The 17,644-nt window shown below is 39.0% G+C and overlaps 1 protein-coding gene across 4 annotated transcripts in view; it reads right to left on the reverse strand.

Annotated features, from left to right (window-relative positions):
- Positions 1-17,206, reverse strand: part of KHSRP (KH-type splicing regulatory protein) — a 29,915-nt gene extending 12,709 nt beyond the window's left edge. The window contains exons 1-11 of one of the 4 annotated variants that reach the window (XM_081961906.1): positions 16,831-17,204; positions 10,737-10,833; positions 9,553-9,591; positions 9,353-9,398; positions 8,742-8,791; positions 7,580-7,651; positions 4,118-4,175; positions 3,007-3,178; positions 2,749-2,847; positions 2,081-2,179; positions 1,567-1,669 (exon numbers count right to left, since the gene is read on the reverse strand). In XM_081961906.1, coding sequence (XP_081818032.1) covers positions 1,567-1,669; positions 2,081-2,179; positions 2,749-2,847; positions 3,007-3,178; positions 4,118-4,175; positions 7,580-7,651; positions 8,742-8,791; positions 9,353-9,398; positions 9,553-9,591; positions 10,737-10,833; positions 16,831-17,034 — 1,039 coding nt within the window. In that variant the 5' untranslated portion in view covers positions 17,035-17,204. Of the gene's footprint in view, positions 1-1,566; positions 1,670-2,080; positions 2,180-2,748; positions 2,848-3,006; positions 3,179-4,117; positions 4,176-7,579; positions 7,652-8,741; positions 8,792-9,352; positions 9,399-9,552; positions 9,592-10,736; positions 10,834-16,830 lie in introns of all 4 variants that reach the window. The other 3 variants (XM_081961907.1, XM_081961908.1, XM_081961909.1) reach the window with 3 other exon arrangements.
- Positions 17,207-17,644: the final 438 nt, after the last annotated feature.

The raw sequence follows: 17,644 nt of genomic DNA on the forward strand, positions 1-17,644 counted from the left end.
GATAGTAGAAACAGAGGCTGTTTTGGACTCCCAGATTGGGAGTTATATTACCAGGCGGCAGCCCTAACATGGTTAAAAGATTGGATCCAATTAAAAAATAAAAGAATCCTTATCCTAGAAGGACACGATCTCCAACTAGGCTGGCACGGCTTCCTCTGGGAGGGAAAGACTAAACCCCACTCCTACTTTCAGAGACATATAATAAGGGATGCTTTGTTTAGGGTCTGGGGGGAAAAAAAACCACTACCTGAAAATCCCAAGCTGGTTATCAACCATGGAGGCAATGACATATCCATTTACTATAGACCTTAGTAAAATGGTAAGATATGAAGACCTCTTAGATGAAAAAGGAGAATTAAAATCAGTACAAGATCTGAAAGCAAGGGAATAAATATGGAATGGTGGCCCTACCTACAAATTAAAACAAGATTTAAAAAAGATGGGGAACAATATGGAATATATGAAACACAAGTGGAATTAGATAAAATATTACTAGGAACGGGAGGAAAAATGATCACTAGATTATATAATTTTCTTTTAAAATATAAAATGGAGGAAGAGACGGTAAAGGAGACAATGATTAGCTGGGGAAGAAATTTTGGCCACAATATAGAGTTAGAAAAATGGGATAAACTGTGGGAAAGAAATTATAAATTTACGAAGGCAGCAGCTTACAAAGAAAATCTCTATAAAATGTTTTATAGATGGCATTTGCCTCCAGCGAAATTGGCCAAAATGTACCCAAATTTATCCCCTAACTGTTGGAGATGCAATCACAAGCCTGAACATTTTACCACATGTGGTGGACGTCCTCCATCACAAGGAAGTACTGGTGCAAAATTCGAAAGTGGTTAGAAGAAATTACTGAGCGAAAAATAGAACTCAAACCAGAAGCATTCTTATTAGGACTACTGGATCAAAAAATGGACAAACAATCTCAATACATAATCATACATATACTCACTGCAGCCAGGATTGCCTTCGCACAAAATTGGGAAAAAATTAATACACCCTCAGATGAAACTACAATCAGGAAAATACTTGAATGTGCAGAAATGGACAAAATGACAATAGAACTAAAAGAAAGAGAAGAATCGGACTTCTATAATGTATGAAATAAAATATACAAGTGGCTAGAAATCTGAAGCCAAAACAGGAAATAGAGAAGCCAAAACAGGAAATAGATGGAGATACAAATAATGAATATTACTATAAGTGTTTGTATTATGCTTGTTACATCATAGGACGAGGTTATAATAATAGGAAGGCAATGCAGAAGGGAGAATGATAAAAGCTAGGCAGGAAAGCCGATATTGAAAGCTGTAAAATTACTCTATATTGTTATGTATGTTCCGTGTTTTGTTTTGTTTTATTGTGTTTTTTTTCCTTGTGTCTTTTTTACTGTTTTTAAAGATTAAAACATTCAATAAAAATTAATTTTTAAAAAAAAGAGCACTGGGGAAAATAATTTTACACAAAGGAACAAAAGCAAGTGTCGGTATAAGCCTTTTACCCTGCGATATTAATACAGGCTCTGAAGGTGACAGAGAGATTTGGGGTTCTCACCTTGCTTGAACTGGATTCGAACTCCAGCATCATTCTGTATTTTCTTAATCATCTCTCCACTCCGCCCAATGACCACACCAACAGAATGCCGGGGGACTGGGACCTAAGCAAATGAATAAACATTTTATTTACTAGATCTATATGTTGCTAAATCTTCTCAGATGTGTGGCAATTTATAACAATAAAATTCAATTAAAAATATAAAGTTTGTGTGTGTATATGTGTATACACATAGTGTTCTATATATAAAAAATGAACTACAATGACGCTTTTTATATACAAAAAGTACACAGAACATTATCCAATGAAAGTAATAAACGCAGCTGATAACCTATCAATGACCAAATCCCCTCAGGAAAAGCTAATGGAAGGACTGGTTTCACTTCTAAGAGAGCTGTTACAAAGTATAAATACCACAATAAAAAAAACCAGTAAATAAATGAAATACAGGGATTAATGTCCAACTGAAGCTGTTTTTTCCATTACCACAGCAAAGTACCAAAAATGTTCTCACGTCTATTCCTCCACCAATCCTTGAACCATATTCATTCCGATCACCAAAGCCTCCCTGGTCTCTCTCTCTTAAGATGTCCATTACCATTTCACAGGCTTGCTGCAAAGAAAACTCAGCATTAATTTTGGAATGATTTGAAACATGCCATAGAACATTTCACCTAAGAAATGTTAGAATTTCCAATGAAGAAAGCCTTTCTCTGAGTGTTATCAAGGAAGCTGAGCAATTCCAGATCATTGGTAGAGTACAACTGCAGATAATACTGGCAGAAGTTTTGCTCTTGAAAGGCTCAAAACTGGAGGGTAAACTGTTCTCATTCCTGCTAATAAACTACATCTTAATGAAATGAAATGAAAACAAGTTGTCATATATTGAGAAAGTAAAACAAGGATGTTTATGAACCAAAGACCTTCCTTCTTCAGTGCACTTTCTGGCTAGAGAGCTATAGCTTTCCAGTATATCTGAACGGAATAAACATACTTTTCTAAATCAAATATAATCGAAAACTCTAACTGGCAGTGTTGAATTGCAGCCTTTTAATAAAAAAGAATAGTGATACAGGGAACTACTGAAAATCCATCACAGTAAAGGGAAAATTAAAATTACTCTCGACCCCACCCAAATGCAAAATAATGAAATCAATAAGCAAAACAAAGAGTCGGCCTTACCTGCACTTTGTATGGGTCCCCAATTATTCGAAGAGGCTTGTCTACATTTGTGTTTTGTGAACCGTCCTGAATTAGAATCATTTTCACTCCAGCCCGTTCCTACATTAACAAGAAATCAAAAGGGTTGCATAACTATCAAAAATTCCTGTACGTTCTTCCTCCTTATGTGTAACTTAAACCAAGCCAACAGTAGAAGGGGAAGCAGAGGAGAAAATGATTTTGATGGTGATATGGATGATCGTAATACTTCAAGCTCACCTGTAACTGTTTAATGGTCTCTCCTCCTTTGCCGATCACCAGGCCTGCTTTCCCGGCTGGGATCATGATTTCCTGTACTGTACCATTCTGTCCGTTGGCATTATCATGGAATTGGCCGGGTGGCCCACCACGCCCTCGAGACACAATATCATCAAGCATCATCTTTGCCTTTCTACAAGGAGGAGAAAGAATCAACTCTGAATGATGGCAGGTTACAAGATTCTCAACATTTCCTCTCTGATGACAAAGGTTTGAAATGGAATTCCCAGCAATACTTTCAAGCCTGAAAAGTCTACCAATCAGCATGTTCCATGTTTGTTCCACAGCTTCCTGCATAATGGTTAATAGAATTTATTCCAGTTGCAAAACCAATCACTTTATTTTTGCAATCATTTGTACTTTTGAATTTACATACTGCATTTATTTCAGTTTTATCTGTGCTTCTTTAGTAAGCACAGATATGCTATAACTGCAATGTTCAATGAAGATTTTAGTCCCATGCTAGCCTAGCAAAACGTTTGTGTTAAGTAAAATGCTTCCGTATAAGACCAAAGTCAGCAGCCAGTTGTGCCTTTTAGGTATTGCATGCCCAAATTATTATTGTGTCTTTGTCACGAAAGGCAACCATCTTAATTAAAAACCCAGCATCTCTTTACAAAACAAATTCCTGAATTGTTAAAAAAGCAAGAGGAAAATAAAACTTGGTCAGTTCAAATAGAAGTTGGCATAACTCTCCCTCCCACCCCCCCAACAGCATGAAACAAACCGAACTTTTGCAATAAAAGTGATGCCTCCAGTGGTGGGATTCAAATTATTTTATTACCGGTTCTGTGGGCGTGGCTTGGTGGGCGTGGCAGGGGAAGGATACTGTAAAATCTCCATTCTCATCCCACTCCAGAGGAAGGATACTGTAGAATCTCCATTTCAGCTGGGACTCAGGAAGCAGAGAATAGATGGGGGCGGGGCCAGTCAGAGGTGATATTTACCGGTTCGCTGAAGTACTCAAAATTTCCGCTACTGGTTCTTCAGAACTGATCAAAACCTGCTTAATATCACCTCTGAATGCCTCTGATCTTCCTGAAAACACTGACAAAGACTAAAAACTACTCACTGCACAGATTCTGGTGATCCTGTCAGAGAGACACTCCGTTCTGGTAGTCCTCCACTGTCTGTAAGAGAAAGAAAAGCCATCAGAAGACAGTTGTCAACTTCTTTCTATAACAATACATTTTCCCAAAGAATTTGAGCTTTCCCCCAATCATGTATCATCTAAAGGAGCTAGGATAGTTGGATAGGTCTATAAAACACAGCTTGCACTCTCTACAAACAGGATTCTGGATGTACTTGACTAGTTTGGTATTAAAAGGAAACAGCAATCAGAGAGAAAATGTAGGATTCTTAACAGCTGAAAAATCTACTGCATAATTACAGGCAGTTCACAGGTTACACAAGACCAGACTTCTGTGAATTTGATTGGATGAAAGGAATAGAAGACATAGTGGTTCCTATATTTACATATGCATCAACGTGACAGCCAACCTACATAAAAGTCAACTTGACAAGTGTTCCAAGAGCAGAACGGTATTTAAGGCTGTATTAAGTCAATCCACACTTTAAAAAAAAAAGCTTTTTAGCTGTGCTGTGTAAGAATACTGCAAGTGTGTTTCCATTTATTTTTCTTTACGGATTTATACAGCATGGTAAACCATAATGTAACTGATTTGATTTTGGTTTAGCAATGATGTGGAAACAGATATCATGGGTCATTATAATGGTTTGTAAACCATTAAGACTCAGCATGAATATTTCAAATAGCTTAGGCAACCAACAATGATTGAGCAAACCATAAATTATCACAAGGCAAGGCAATTTCTATGGCTCCAAAGACTCAAGTGATCCTTGAGAAATAAAAATAGGCTTATCACAATTAATCATGACCTCCAAAACCCATTCCCACATCTGTGATGGGGCTCCTCCTATTCTGGAGACCTCAGTTCCTTTTAAGTACAACTTTCCGCCATGCAAAGATGTCCTGCTCCTGGTAATATGTAAACATGTAATCATTAAGAATATCAGAGCACCAGTTATATTACTAATATTGGAATTCCCTGCTGTCTTCCATTGAAGGATTGCCCAGCTTTCCAGCCCAGACGAGACTGGCAAATAGCAACGCTTTCTCAATCTTTCAAACAAGGACATCCCACAGCCTCTGAACATGATCTTTGTAGGTCCCTGAAACTGCACCAGTTATGTTTAGTTAGGTGTAATTCCCCATTTATCTGAAGCTCTCCCATGATGCAAAAATCCACCACATTATCTGGCCCTACTGTTTATATTTATTTCCTGATCCAAACTCATGGCTGAGTTCCAGTCAGAGATACTATTAGATCACTGCTCTACACACTAACACTCCTCTGGCAGTCCAAAGGAAAAGTACAACTGTGGCCTCAATCCAGTGAATGATTGCTCATCATAGTCTCAAACAACAGCTATACTTGTTACATCTCTCTACCTTCAAGTACAGGCTTGGAAAGGAAAAATATATATGCTTGTGTTACATTATGTTTAACCATATAGTGACTTATTCTCTATGCAGTTTAACAAAAAGGACAAATACTAAGAAACAAGCTTTTGAGATGTCTCAAAACTCAGATGAAAATATTGTATTTTCTCATGAAAATCAGAGAGACAAATAGAATGACTGCTTAATGTTACTACTCAAAACTTCAAGAACACACTAACGGTTCATTGTGTTTTTTACAAGCTATGTTGCTATTTATTAGAATTGCAATGCTTTCAATTTGATTCCCCAAAATTGCCTTGAAGTGGGAATAGTGAGAGAATGCACAAAAATTGCACATTTCTGCAATTTTTCAAAGCAACAATATATTTTCTCAGAATAACACAACAGCTGTATAATTCTGAGAAAACCCACAATGAATTTAAATAGCAGGCAAGTGCTGCTGTTTCTGGTCTTAAATAAGCACTGAGAGTACTAATACTGTATTTTAAGAAAGACCAGCTAGAATTCAATTACCAGAAAACCCAATGGCATTTGCCAAAAGGCCCAAGAACCATTCCTGGAAGACAGATAGTCACAAGATTGAAACAGGTGTCCTGTTTCAAATATCTAAGAGTACTCCTTCATTTTGCCAACAGAAGAAAGCTCAATGAACATCACATTTCTGAAAATGCAGAGAGAAGCTTATCTGTCATCCTCAAATCCCTCAAGACAAGAGGTGGACACTATAGTCCCTGCAATATACAAATTATGCAAAGCCAAAGTGAATAGTGCAACTTTTTTATGGTATCCAGCTGGGCCCCTTTCCAATTTTTCACCGTTATGACTTGCTTAATTCAAATGTCTAAGAATGACTCTTCAAGTCCAAAAATGTGTCTCTAACACTATCCTGAGACTGGAGACAGGTCTCATGAAAGTGGAGGCTAAAGTGTGGGTAACTATACTCAACTATTGGCTCAAACTCCACACACACCCCCATGTCTCATTAATGAGGAATGACATCCAGTCCACATGGAAAAAGATAGTGGTAACTAAAATCTCACCCTTGGCCTTCTCTCCAGGTCTTCTACTCCGCATGGGACATGATCAGGCTAAAGCAGCCATTAAACAACATGTAGCAACTAGGCTTCCAATCTTTATTGCCAATGAATCCAAGAGCTACTCTACCTGCCCTATGACATACTTAACTAATCTTAAAGAACCTAACCACTGGAGGGTGTTTATTCTGGCATGATGTCATGTCCACCCGTAAGCTGTCATGAAGGCCGATGCAGGAAGATTCTCTATCCACAGATACAATGCTTGTAACTCCACACAGAATGTACTTCTACAAAAATATTTCCGCAACCTCATCTCTCTGTTGTTGCATCGAAGTCCATGCCTCATAGAACAATTCTCTATCTCCTGACAGATACTCTCTCAGATACTAACCTTGCTATAATATAGAATGCTGCCAGATTGTGCATAGCAATGCTTAACATCTGCCACAAACTAGTCTTTTTTTTTCTGCCACAAACTAGTCTTAATGAACATCTAGTTTTTCATTCTAGAATGCTCTGTATTGAGAAAGATTTACTTTGCTGCACATTAGACTTTATGCTCCCCTACACCCATCTAATGCTTCTTCCCCTTCTTTTAGATGTTTGCTCTTTAAATATTTTTCAGCCTTTTGATATACTTTCTATGCTTTTTAATTGACCCTTTCTTATACTGTTTTTGACACTAAAATTTGATTTATTTGCATGATGCTGCTGGTTAATTATGTGCACATGACTGTACATGCCACAGATCTTTGAAACAAGTCTTCGGAAATTTACATGATCAGTGTTCATGACTGATTTGAAATGTTATTATCATGAACGAGACTTAGAGGAAACACGTTCTGTGTATTCCATAAACCCCGCAGCTGCAAATCCTTCTTTGATTGATTGGGAATGAGACACCAACAAAGCTAAAGGATAAGATGGGATTAATCTCTCTACACTTGTGGCTCTATACCAGAAAGCGGCAACCAAATCCACCTCATACTCTGCTCTACAATTTCACGCCTACCTGGTGAGATCTGTACTTTGCATCCAGAGTCCTGCTGTATTTTGTTAATCTGCTCTCCACCTCTTCCTATGACTGTAAAGCAAGGAGAATAATGCTGAGAAAATCTTGAGATAAAAGTAGGAAACTTATCTTCTAGCAGGTAAGTTTAAATAGAACACTTTTTCATCCTTCCTCAAAACGGATAGGAAAGAGCTTGCGAATATATTGGAAAAGCAGAAACAGACAAATCTTCAGCAGAAACAGGCAAACCCAGTGTAAACATATTTCTATTTTAAGTATATAACTTTTTCACTGTACAAACTGCATTAGCACAGTTAAGCTTAAGACTGCATTGTGTGCATGAAAAAGTAGTTGGAATATTATTTCAAGATTCCTTCAATTCACCATTTACAGAAGGAATCATGGAAGATAAGTGATTCTCCTAAATGCCCAATTCAAGCAAAAGTATTGAAATAAAGGTCTCAGAAGCAACAGAAAAAAGTATCTCAGCACCCATTCAGACAATCTCTAGCTTTCAGAGCGTGAATGCCAGGCCAATTTAAAGTTAGGGCTTTTGAACAAATTGCCTACTGCGAATCAATTCTCCCTTGCTTAGTTAAAACTCAACTTCAGGCAGTGTTTTGCAGCCACCATTCCTTCTGGCAAAAGGGAACTATAATCACTCACAGAAAGTTGATGAATCCAAAGCCAAAGCCACAAGCAATCCAACACAGAATTCTGAATGCCTGTTGCACTCCTAGCCTGAGTGTCCAAAGTGAATATGTATTGTTGATTGACAGCACTCCACCCCACCCAATTCCTACTATGATGGGAAATGCTTACATGATGTCTACCTCAAGTTCTCCTTAGAATCCAGCCCTCAACCATTTAATGAATGTAAAACTTGCTGAGACTTTTGTAGAACAGAATACCCACCCGGCATTGCTGGAGCAATCTTCCACATAGCTCTGAGCAGCATACAAAGAAACGCAAATGCCTGTCATCTCTCAAAAAAACCCCACACAAATAGGGCTACAAAGAAACAAACCTGCCTGAGCCTTCCCTGTAGGAAGCTCAGCCAACTGGCATCGAGAAGCCAAAGCAGCACTGGTTAGTAAAGGTGAAGTAGCAGTCTTTCAACTATGGCAACAGCAGGTATCTCTGCTCCCTGTCTAATACTCACTGAGTCCCACCATGCCATCAGGTACTCTGTACTCTTCAGTCATTGTAGACCTGCAAGGAAAACGGTCAGCAGCTTAAAGTAAGGAGTGGGAGAGTTATAGAAATGGATCTGGGGTTCACCAGCATCCATCAAGAAACAAAAAAAGGGGAGTTTTCCTCCTCCCAAAAGAGCAGAAAGGAAGGTGGCTGAACAATTAAGCACCGCTTTGTGGAAATCACCATGTGATTTTCCTGCACTGCCTGGCAGGACTCATGAGCAACTAAGTGGCCCAGAGACCACTCCAGCAGCATTTACAAACAAGGATCTTCAGACAAGTTTCAGAAACAAAAGCTATGAAACTGAAGCTACACAAAGACTTGTAATACTCAGTCATGGCCAAAGAGCACAACGCTTCACTACCTAACAAGGCATCCATGTGCCTGGAATTCACATCTCTCACTAATTTGGATGCTGATCTCCACCTAACAAAACAGCCTTCTCTCTTTAGGGCAGGGAAATGCTATCCCCTCAGAGGTAATCTGAACCCACAATCTCAACCCTGAATATTGGTTTAAGCATTCCAGCTCAAATACTGATGGAGAAAGAAAAAAAACAACCCATAACTAAGTTACCTTGAGGGAGGATGGATCGGTCCAAGTTGAGGTGGTGGAGGCATGGCTGAAAGGGAAAGGAAGAGTCTGATTATAAAGTCCCATTCTAAAAAGAAATATGTAAGCCAGTCAATGGAAACTCTAAGATATTATAATATGACTTTGTATGTAATTAATACATTAATCTTCCCCTAGCAATTAAAAAAATACATTGTACTTACGTTCTGGCTGGGGAGCCATTTTTTTGCTTTCTGGCTGATCTATTAAAAAACAAAAACAAAGAAAAGAAAATGGATATAGATTAGGATTAGCTCCTTTGCATTCTGCTATTCAGAATGAAGCTTCAAGATTGCAGCTACAAGAAAGTCCATTCTGGAGGTGGTAGCATTCACATTACTTATCAACCAGAGATAGGGAAATGGACAGAAATGAACCTTCATCAGTCCAGGTATTTCAGGAGATGAGGCTGGAAGGGGATGCCCCTGCTCAAAAACCCAGTCCTTGATGCGATTTATGTTTTTTTCTTATGCCTGAGAGAACAGGCTACTATATCATCAAGAATAAAGCATTCCTATGTAAGCTGGTTATAAGGAGCCAACAAACACACTTTGGCAAGTTGAAGTGGTGAGTCCTGGCTCAGAACATGTTCTTACACAGAGATGCATCAGTTCCCCTGCACCTTTTCCATTTGGAATATCTATTATGTGTGGATGTGCAGTGATACGATGGTCACAAGGGTGAGAGCAAGTTGTAAATGAAGTTTTCTAAGGCCACCGTTATCTTTGAACCATCATTAAATGAATGTTCTTAAGTTGAGGACTAGTTGTATTTGTCTAGCCACCTCCATCCATTTTTATGGAATCTTTGCCTAAATCTGCTGCACAAACAAGGACATCCCCACATCCTTTTAACTGTGTCTCTCCTGGTATGTGAGGCTGAATAACTGTTTAAAGAAAGGGATCAGGCAACCTTGTTTAATGACACTAGTCCAGTGACCCTTGAATTTATGATGACAATGAACAAGTGGTACTTACAACTGGGTTTTGTACTTAAATTAACTGCAGTGTCCCCACAGTCATAATTGCCATTTGCGACTTTCTTTGATGGCTTCTATAAACGGAGTCAATGGGAGAGCTGGCAGGAGATTGCAAATGGCAATCACATGGTGTTCCTGTTTAATGACCCCCAATGATATTTGCTTAATGGCAACCAGAAGTGCTCGAATTTCTGTTGCTAAGGATGTGGTCACCCAACTTCATGCTGTATGACTGCATCACTTAAAGACAGCAATTCTCATCCCAATTACTGTTATTAAGTTAGGATTGTATTTATTTAAATTTGTGGCTACCCAACTTCAATAGATATTGTCCTTGACTTGGATCTACTCAGAGTAGGCACACAGTACCTCCATCTTCTAGTTGTCTCTTCTGACCACCAAATCCAAAATCAGGTGTAGTGTTATTCACAGTTGTGGCTGAATCACCCCCAATTTTTGCTGCTATCTAAAAGTAAAATTGACACCATGATTACAACAGAATAAGCTGCAAGCCAAAGAAAGAATTAGAAATAAAACTGTTAAAACAAAAGTGTTTGAAACACAAGAAACTTCAAGTAATTAAAAATATATCCCAAACCCATTTACTGAATAAAATACAAAGGAGCTTAAACAAATTAAGCTGGAAAAAACTTACACAATTCAAACGTTTAATTCTTATTGTAAAGTATGTACTTTACATGGCCCTGCTAATACAGTTAGAAATTTAACTAGGCAGCAACATTTTATACATTGACTCGCATCAGGCTTTCTTAGTTGCTAGGCCAGGCCCCTCTCAGTTTTTCTTCTCCCCAGTTATTTGACCCTGCAGCAAGGAAGGTTTACTACAGACACCCTCTTACTTAGATTCCATTCCTGTTCCCAGAATTTCCCTTCCCAATTGTGGTCAGTTACAGCTTTATCTTTTTGGCTTTAACCCTGCTGCACAGAAATTTAAAAAGTCGAAAATAAGGCAAAGTCCAGTCACCAAGTGCAATAGCAGTTGAATAAAAGATCAGTAAATTCTACTGTATTGGCCCAGCGAATGGCCTGAACTCATCCGACACTGCAGCCATATTTTTTGAAAGAGAAAAATCACTTCCAAGGAACCGATTAAAAGGGACCCCCTGGTTGAGAATATTATGAGGTTTTGTTGAGCTAGACAGCTGAAATTCAGGATGGCGGAGAAAACGAATGAAGAAAAAGTAAGGAAAAGGAATAGTGGAAAATCAGACTGGAAAGAGGGAAGTTTCATAAAACAGACTGTGGATGTAAAGACTCTCAACACTTTTACAGTACAGTATGGCATTTTTTGTACACTATCAGAAACATCAAGGGATTTGGTTGGCCAACTATAGGAACAGACTGCATGATTAAAATTAAACAGGTTCCTAGAGCAGAGCTCTTGAGAAGTTCCTGTTTCTTTTTTCATGTTTTATTGAAGTGATTATAATAAATATAAATAATGCCCACTATGGAAGTTTACTATAGATTTTTGGCTCTCAGCTCTTCTGGGCTGGGCATTTTTTTTTTGGGGGGGGGGGGGCAAAATAACTCCACTTGAAATAGAGGAGAATTAACTCAAAAGTAACTGTACTAGCTCCGATGACTTCATGAGTGTATATGTGCTATAATTATTCCAAACCTGAAAAACATTAAATAGTTGCTTTGATATGCATCTCATAAACAATGAAATTCTAACTTTCTCTCAATATAAAATAGTATATATTTGGATTATGGGAGGAAAAATGCTTTTTTTTAAAAAAAAAAACCATACACAATAATTACAGAATCTTCAGCAATTATTTAAATTACATTTACCACACATTGTGGGGTATCTTCTTGGGAAGGTATACTAGATTTTGACACTTTAAATCAGAGGTACTTACTCCATGGATCAGCACTGGTGCAAAGCATGTCAGAAACTGGTCCATGCAAACAAGTGAAGTGAAGCCCCATCTGCGAGATGCAGGCAGCATGCAAACCCCTCTGGTCCCCGGAAAAACTTCTCTCCATGGAACCAGTCCCTGGTGCCCAAAAGGCTGGGGGCCACTGCTTTAAATGTCAAATTTGGAAATGACTATTGGTTCCATATCCCTGACTTGTCTCACTTGTCCCAGTATAATCTTAAAAATAGTAGTAAGCCCAAAATAAAGACCAGACTACGGTGAATTCTTAACTAAGAAAGGCTATTGTATACCTAGAGAGCAGTCTGAAATAAGTAAGTTGGCAAGGCACTTTAAAGGACAAAGAAGAAATAGGTTGCATTGATTTTGTACCTTGGAAGTAATGAGTAAGAATGAAACCTGGTAAGACATGCACAGACAGAAAAGGAAAAAGTGATAGCAGGAATGCAAATTCTGAAAAATAATGAACAATTTCTTCTTCAAGAAAGGAATTATAAAAAACTAAACCCTATATTTCATAAAGATTATCAAACTCAGGTAATACTAGTAAGATTGCAATGGTGTATTCCTAACCAATACCCAAATGTTTATGCATTAATTGGACACATTAGATTAGCACCTACATAGATGAAAATATCTATTATAAATGCCTGAGTTCAGATTAGTTTCTACATTCCCAAGCAATATGGCACATCCAGCTAGTTTGCCATTAATTTCAATGTTTTCTTGAAATTCAGCTAAGTTAGGATATAATCAAGATCTAGTTGCAGAGATGTCTAAAACACAGGTGATTTCCTTTTTGCTTAAGAAAGTCCAATTTCAAATTAAAAAAGACATTCAAATGATTACATTTTGGTTTTTTTTTGCAATATCCAATCATAACTTTGTGGTGAGATGAGTAGCGAAGAAGTTAATTAATTAAACAAAATAACAGATGACTGACTGCTTTGTGACTTGTTCTAGCAATAGTTAAATAAATGAAATTCAAATCTGGGCTTTTTTAAAAAAAATGTTGCAATCTCATTAATTGTACTAAAATCTTGGAATAAAGTACTTCCATCCTTTTTAAGAAACAATGCATAGGGCACGATAGCCTATTTGATATAAAATGCCCACATTCCTAAAAATTTTGAAAGTTTGCCAATCAATTCAGAAAATCAACCAGTTACACAGTAACCAATTGCTATTTACTTAAAAATTATTGGCAATCATTTTTCTATTGAAATATAAAGTAATATAATTTATATAAGTCCATAAGCAACAGTGACTGACACAGAACTTCACAGATGATCTCAAGCTATTTTTTTCCCTCTGGCTAATATTTCTTCAATAGGCTGTAATGATCATATTCTGTATTTCCTGAATAACAACCAAGGCCCTCTGACCAATACTATAGAAGCCCCTATTCCAGTGTCTGGAGCTGCTGGAGACAGGATGGGATGAAATGGGTTCCAATGCAACACTAGCAAGACTAAGTGGCTGTGGGTATTGGAAACTTCCTAAGACAAGGTTATTCCATTTTTAGTTCTAGATAGAGTTGCATTATCTGAGACACACCCAATATGCAATCGGGGTCCCCCTAGACTCTTTGAAACACAGACAGATGATAGTATAGCTAGGAAAGCCTTTGCACATCTTCAGGTGGTGTTAAGTAATTAAGCTCCCCGTTAGAAGAGCGAGTATGCAGAGAAGCGTAATGAGAGTGATATGGAATAACACGCACAAACCAGCATACAGACACACTGAATAGTATAAAAATATAGTAGTTTACTATGTAGAAATATAGAAGTATTCAGAGTCCGGTTAATAGTCCAAGTCATACACGTTTCAGTAATTCAGTTATCAAAATAGTCAGTCTAGCACACAAAGTATAGCTAAACAGTAGCAAATCACAATACCTCAAAATACACCGAGCAGCATCTAACAAAACAGAGAGAGAGAGAGAGATCTAACAACCATTCTGGCTCCCTCTTATGGCTGCTTGAGGTAACAAGCCAATTTCATCTCTGAATCATTTAAAGTAACAGTAAAGTAATCATAGCTTACATACATTGCCAAGCCAAGGGTTACATCCTAACAGGTGGTATGCTAGTTACATCCGTTCCTGGACCAGAAAACCCTGCTTACCCCAACTCATGCCCTCACGTTTAGATCAATGCAATGTTTTCTACATGGGCTGCCCCTGAAGAGCATTCAGAAACAGACAGAATGGAGCTGCACAGACAATAAATGATGTCAGATATACAGAAGATGTAACACCACGAATATGTCAGCTGCAATGACTACCAGTTTGATTCCAGATGCAACTGAATGTGCATAAAACCCTATATGGCTTGGGAATGGGTTACCTGAGGGACTTTTTTCCAAGAGTCTCTACATGTCCAACCCAATCTAGCAGATTGAGGCACTCTGCAAAGAATGTTGAGTGGTGGGGACTAGAAGACAGGCCTTTTCTGCAGTCATCCCTGCTCTGTGGAATATCCCTCCCCCAGAGGTTAGCCCCAACTGTGCTAGCCTTTCATAAGGCTTTAAAAACTTCACTGTATACCTGAGCCAGGGGCTCAGAATATGGTACATATCCCGTTTGGCTTTACTGTTAACTGATAAAATACATACAACAGCCAAAAAATTATTTTGGATGTTTTTATACTTTTGGAATTATAAGATGCACAGACTCATTGGTTGACATAGGTGGCTATAAAAATTGAATGAATGAATGGATAATTCTTCAAATACTTCACAATGTCCCTTTCCTTCCTTCTTAGAACAAGCAGCACAGAAAAAAATTAGTAACAATTTTATCTAGGATGGGACTTTTGATTCAAAACACATTATACATAAAGAGCCCCTTAATATAACAATAAGGAAGAAACCTCAGCATACAAGTATTTCAAGAATGAAACTGGTTTTAAATAAATCAGTTTCCATAAAATCATTTTGTTACTGTTGAACTATTCTATTTTCCTTAAAACATCAGTTTTCTTCCTTAGCCTTAAAAAGCTACAACTGATCTACAGATGCACCAGAATACATTAACAACACATGGAGCCCTAAGCTAACAATATAAACAATGTTCCACAAATAAGCTAAAATGTTTTGAGTAAATAAAATTATAAAACCACCCAACCTTCCCAATGCAATAAACAAAGCACAAACAATCAACACAGGGTCTTCCTGAGTATGCTAGGTTTTCTAATTGCAAATATGTGTTAAGGAAAAAATAGATCAATGATAGAAATGTACAAACAAAAGACAATTACAAGAGCAACAAAAGCAAGAGTTACTCCTATCACATATTCTTTGTGAAAAATCAAAGAATTCAATTAAATCATGAGAAGTTTCCAATTGCTTTCACTCCTACAGGAAGCACAAAAGGCACAAATATTTGATTCATCAACAATCTTCTTATAATTTATCTTTAACCCTGCATATATTGGATGTACACTGAGACACTTCTCCACCCTTCTTTCTTGAGGACAAGCTAAGAAATTCATAGTTAGAAAATATGGATTGCATAATTGTAATCTAGATTGCAAGTAGAATCATATTTTATTGTCCTGTGCAAAAAACACATGATGCAAAGAGATCATTAGGACATAATGGGCAATCTTGAAACTAAAACGTTTCTCAAAATAATTCAAATGAATTTTCAATTCTTCTGCTTCCCAAGAGAGCATTAAGACATAATGGGCAATCTTGGAACTAAAACATTTCCCAAAACAATTCAAATTAATTTTCAATTCTTCTGCTTCCCAAATAGATATTCATTCTCCAATGTCTTTCTAATGCACGCATGGGCTACTGTACATCAGGCAAACGTGTACTGTACTTAAATTGCAATTCCAGGGCACAAGGTGGATATTTTTAAAGGGTGATCCAAAACATTAAAAGTGAACCATGACATCTGGAAATGTTAAGAATGAGTCTCTAACCCATTAAAATAAGATAGCTTTCTGGTGCTGGTCCAATACCAAAATGCAGTTTAAAATATCCGACTCTTCTGCCACGTGAAGCGATACTGCCCATAAGAAACACCACCTCCCCCATTTAGCCCAAGAAACCACCCTTCATGTAATAAAGATCAGGAGGGGCTTGCGGGCCACTGTTAGCGATTGGCAAATAAAAATAAATAAAAATCAAGACGGTTACCTCCTCTCTTTCAGCTGAGGGAAACACAAACTTTTTTTAAAAAAACAAGCCTTCTCTGTTCCTATTTCCCGGCTTGGTTTCACAGTCAGAACCGACGACCCACGTGCGCCGGGCTTCCACTTCCTTTAAAGTAACCTTCCCGCAGGAAGAAACTAACTGGTCACCCAAATCGCTCTTTGCTTTCTGCCTCCTCCCCCCACACTCCCCCGCGGCGTGTTGGGTGGCACAGTCCAGAACTCTGGTCACCTCAGAAGACGACTACCTCAGCCTCGGGCCCATCTCCAGCTTTCCCTACAGCACCGGGCCTTTCCTAGGGCAGTCGGGGAGGGATGCAACGCTCCTCGTCCTCAAGCGCCCTCCTCCCCCCGCAAGCGATCGGGTTGCTCCATTTCCCATCCGCCTCAGCTCACCTGCCGGGCGCGCTGAACAGCATCGGCGAAAGCGTCTTTACGGATCCCGCCGGGTCCTGGACCTGCCGCTCCCCCAGCCTGTCCGGAACCGACAGAGTTGCCTCCTCCGGCTTGATTTGGAGGCCCGGCAGTTCCGGTTCCTCCACCCGCGCCCGGAGGCCCAGCGGAAGGTGGCGGAGGACCGCCGGTGCTATAGTCCGACATGGCGGCAGAGATAAACGCGGCTTCAACGAGGGCTCAACGCGGGAACCAGGCCGAACACTCTACCCCCCTTCACAAGCCCGCCCGCACTGCACGCCGGGAGTCCAAGAGGCGGGACTTCGTGCCATTATCCCCGCCTCCTGTGTAAGCCAGTCATCCGCGACATCGAGATGAGCGACAGCGCAAAAAAGCCACTGAAAATAAAGAGAAGCAGGCGGCTTGGACGCCCGGTCTATCAGAAGCGGTGACAGGCGGGATCTACCATTTGAGTGTCAGAAGACTACTCGAATTGTAAAGAGGAAGGCGGTGCTTTGCAGGATCTATACCAATTGGAAATTGAGAGAGGGGGGAATGAATGGTTTTATGAACCTATAGGGGTAGGACGGTAGCTCAATCCCGAGTCTCCAATTGGAAAACTCGCGTATACGTCATTGCTATCAAACGGAGACAACCAATCAGGCAGTTCCAGTCTATCTTGCGGTTGGTGAGGGGGGCGGGATTCCTCTCGCCACTGAAGGTTGAAGGGCGGGATTAAAGTATGATTGATGTTAAAGCTGACCATTCCTACTCGGCAACTCTTAAAAGGTTCATCAACACCAACTGCGAAGGGGTC

This window comes from Natrix helvetica, assembly GCF_964273705.1.
Source record: "Natrix helvetica genome assembly, chromosome: 1".
Taxonomy (NCBI): Eukaryota; Metazoa; Chordata; class Lepidosauria; order Squamata; family Natricidae; genus Natrix; species Natrix helvetica.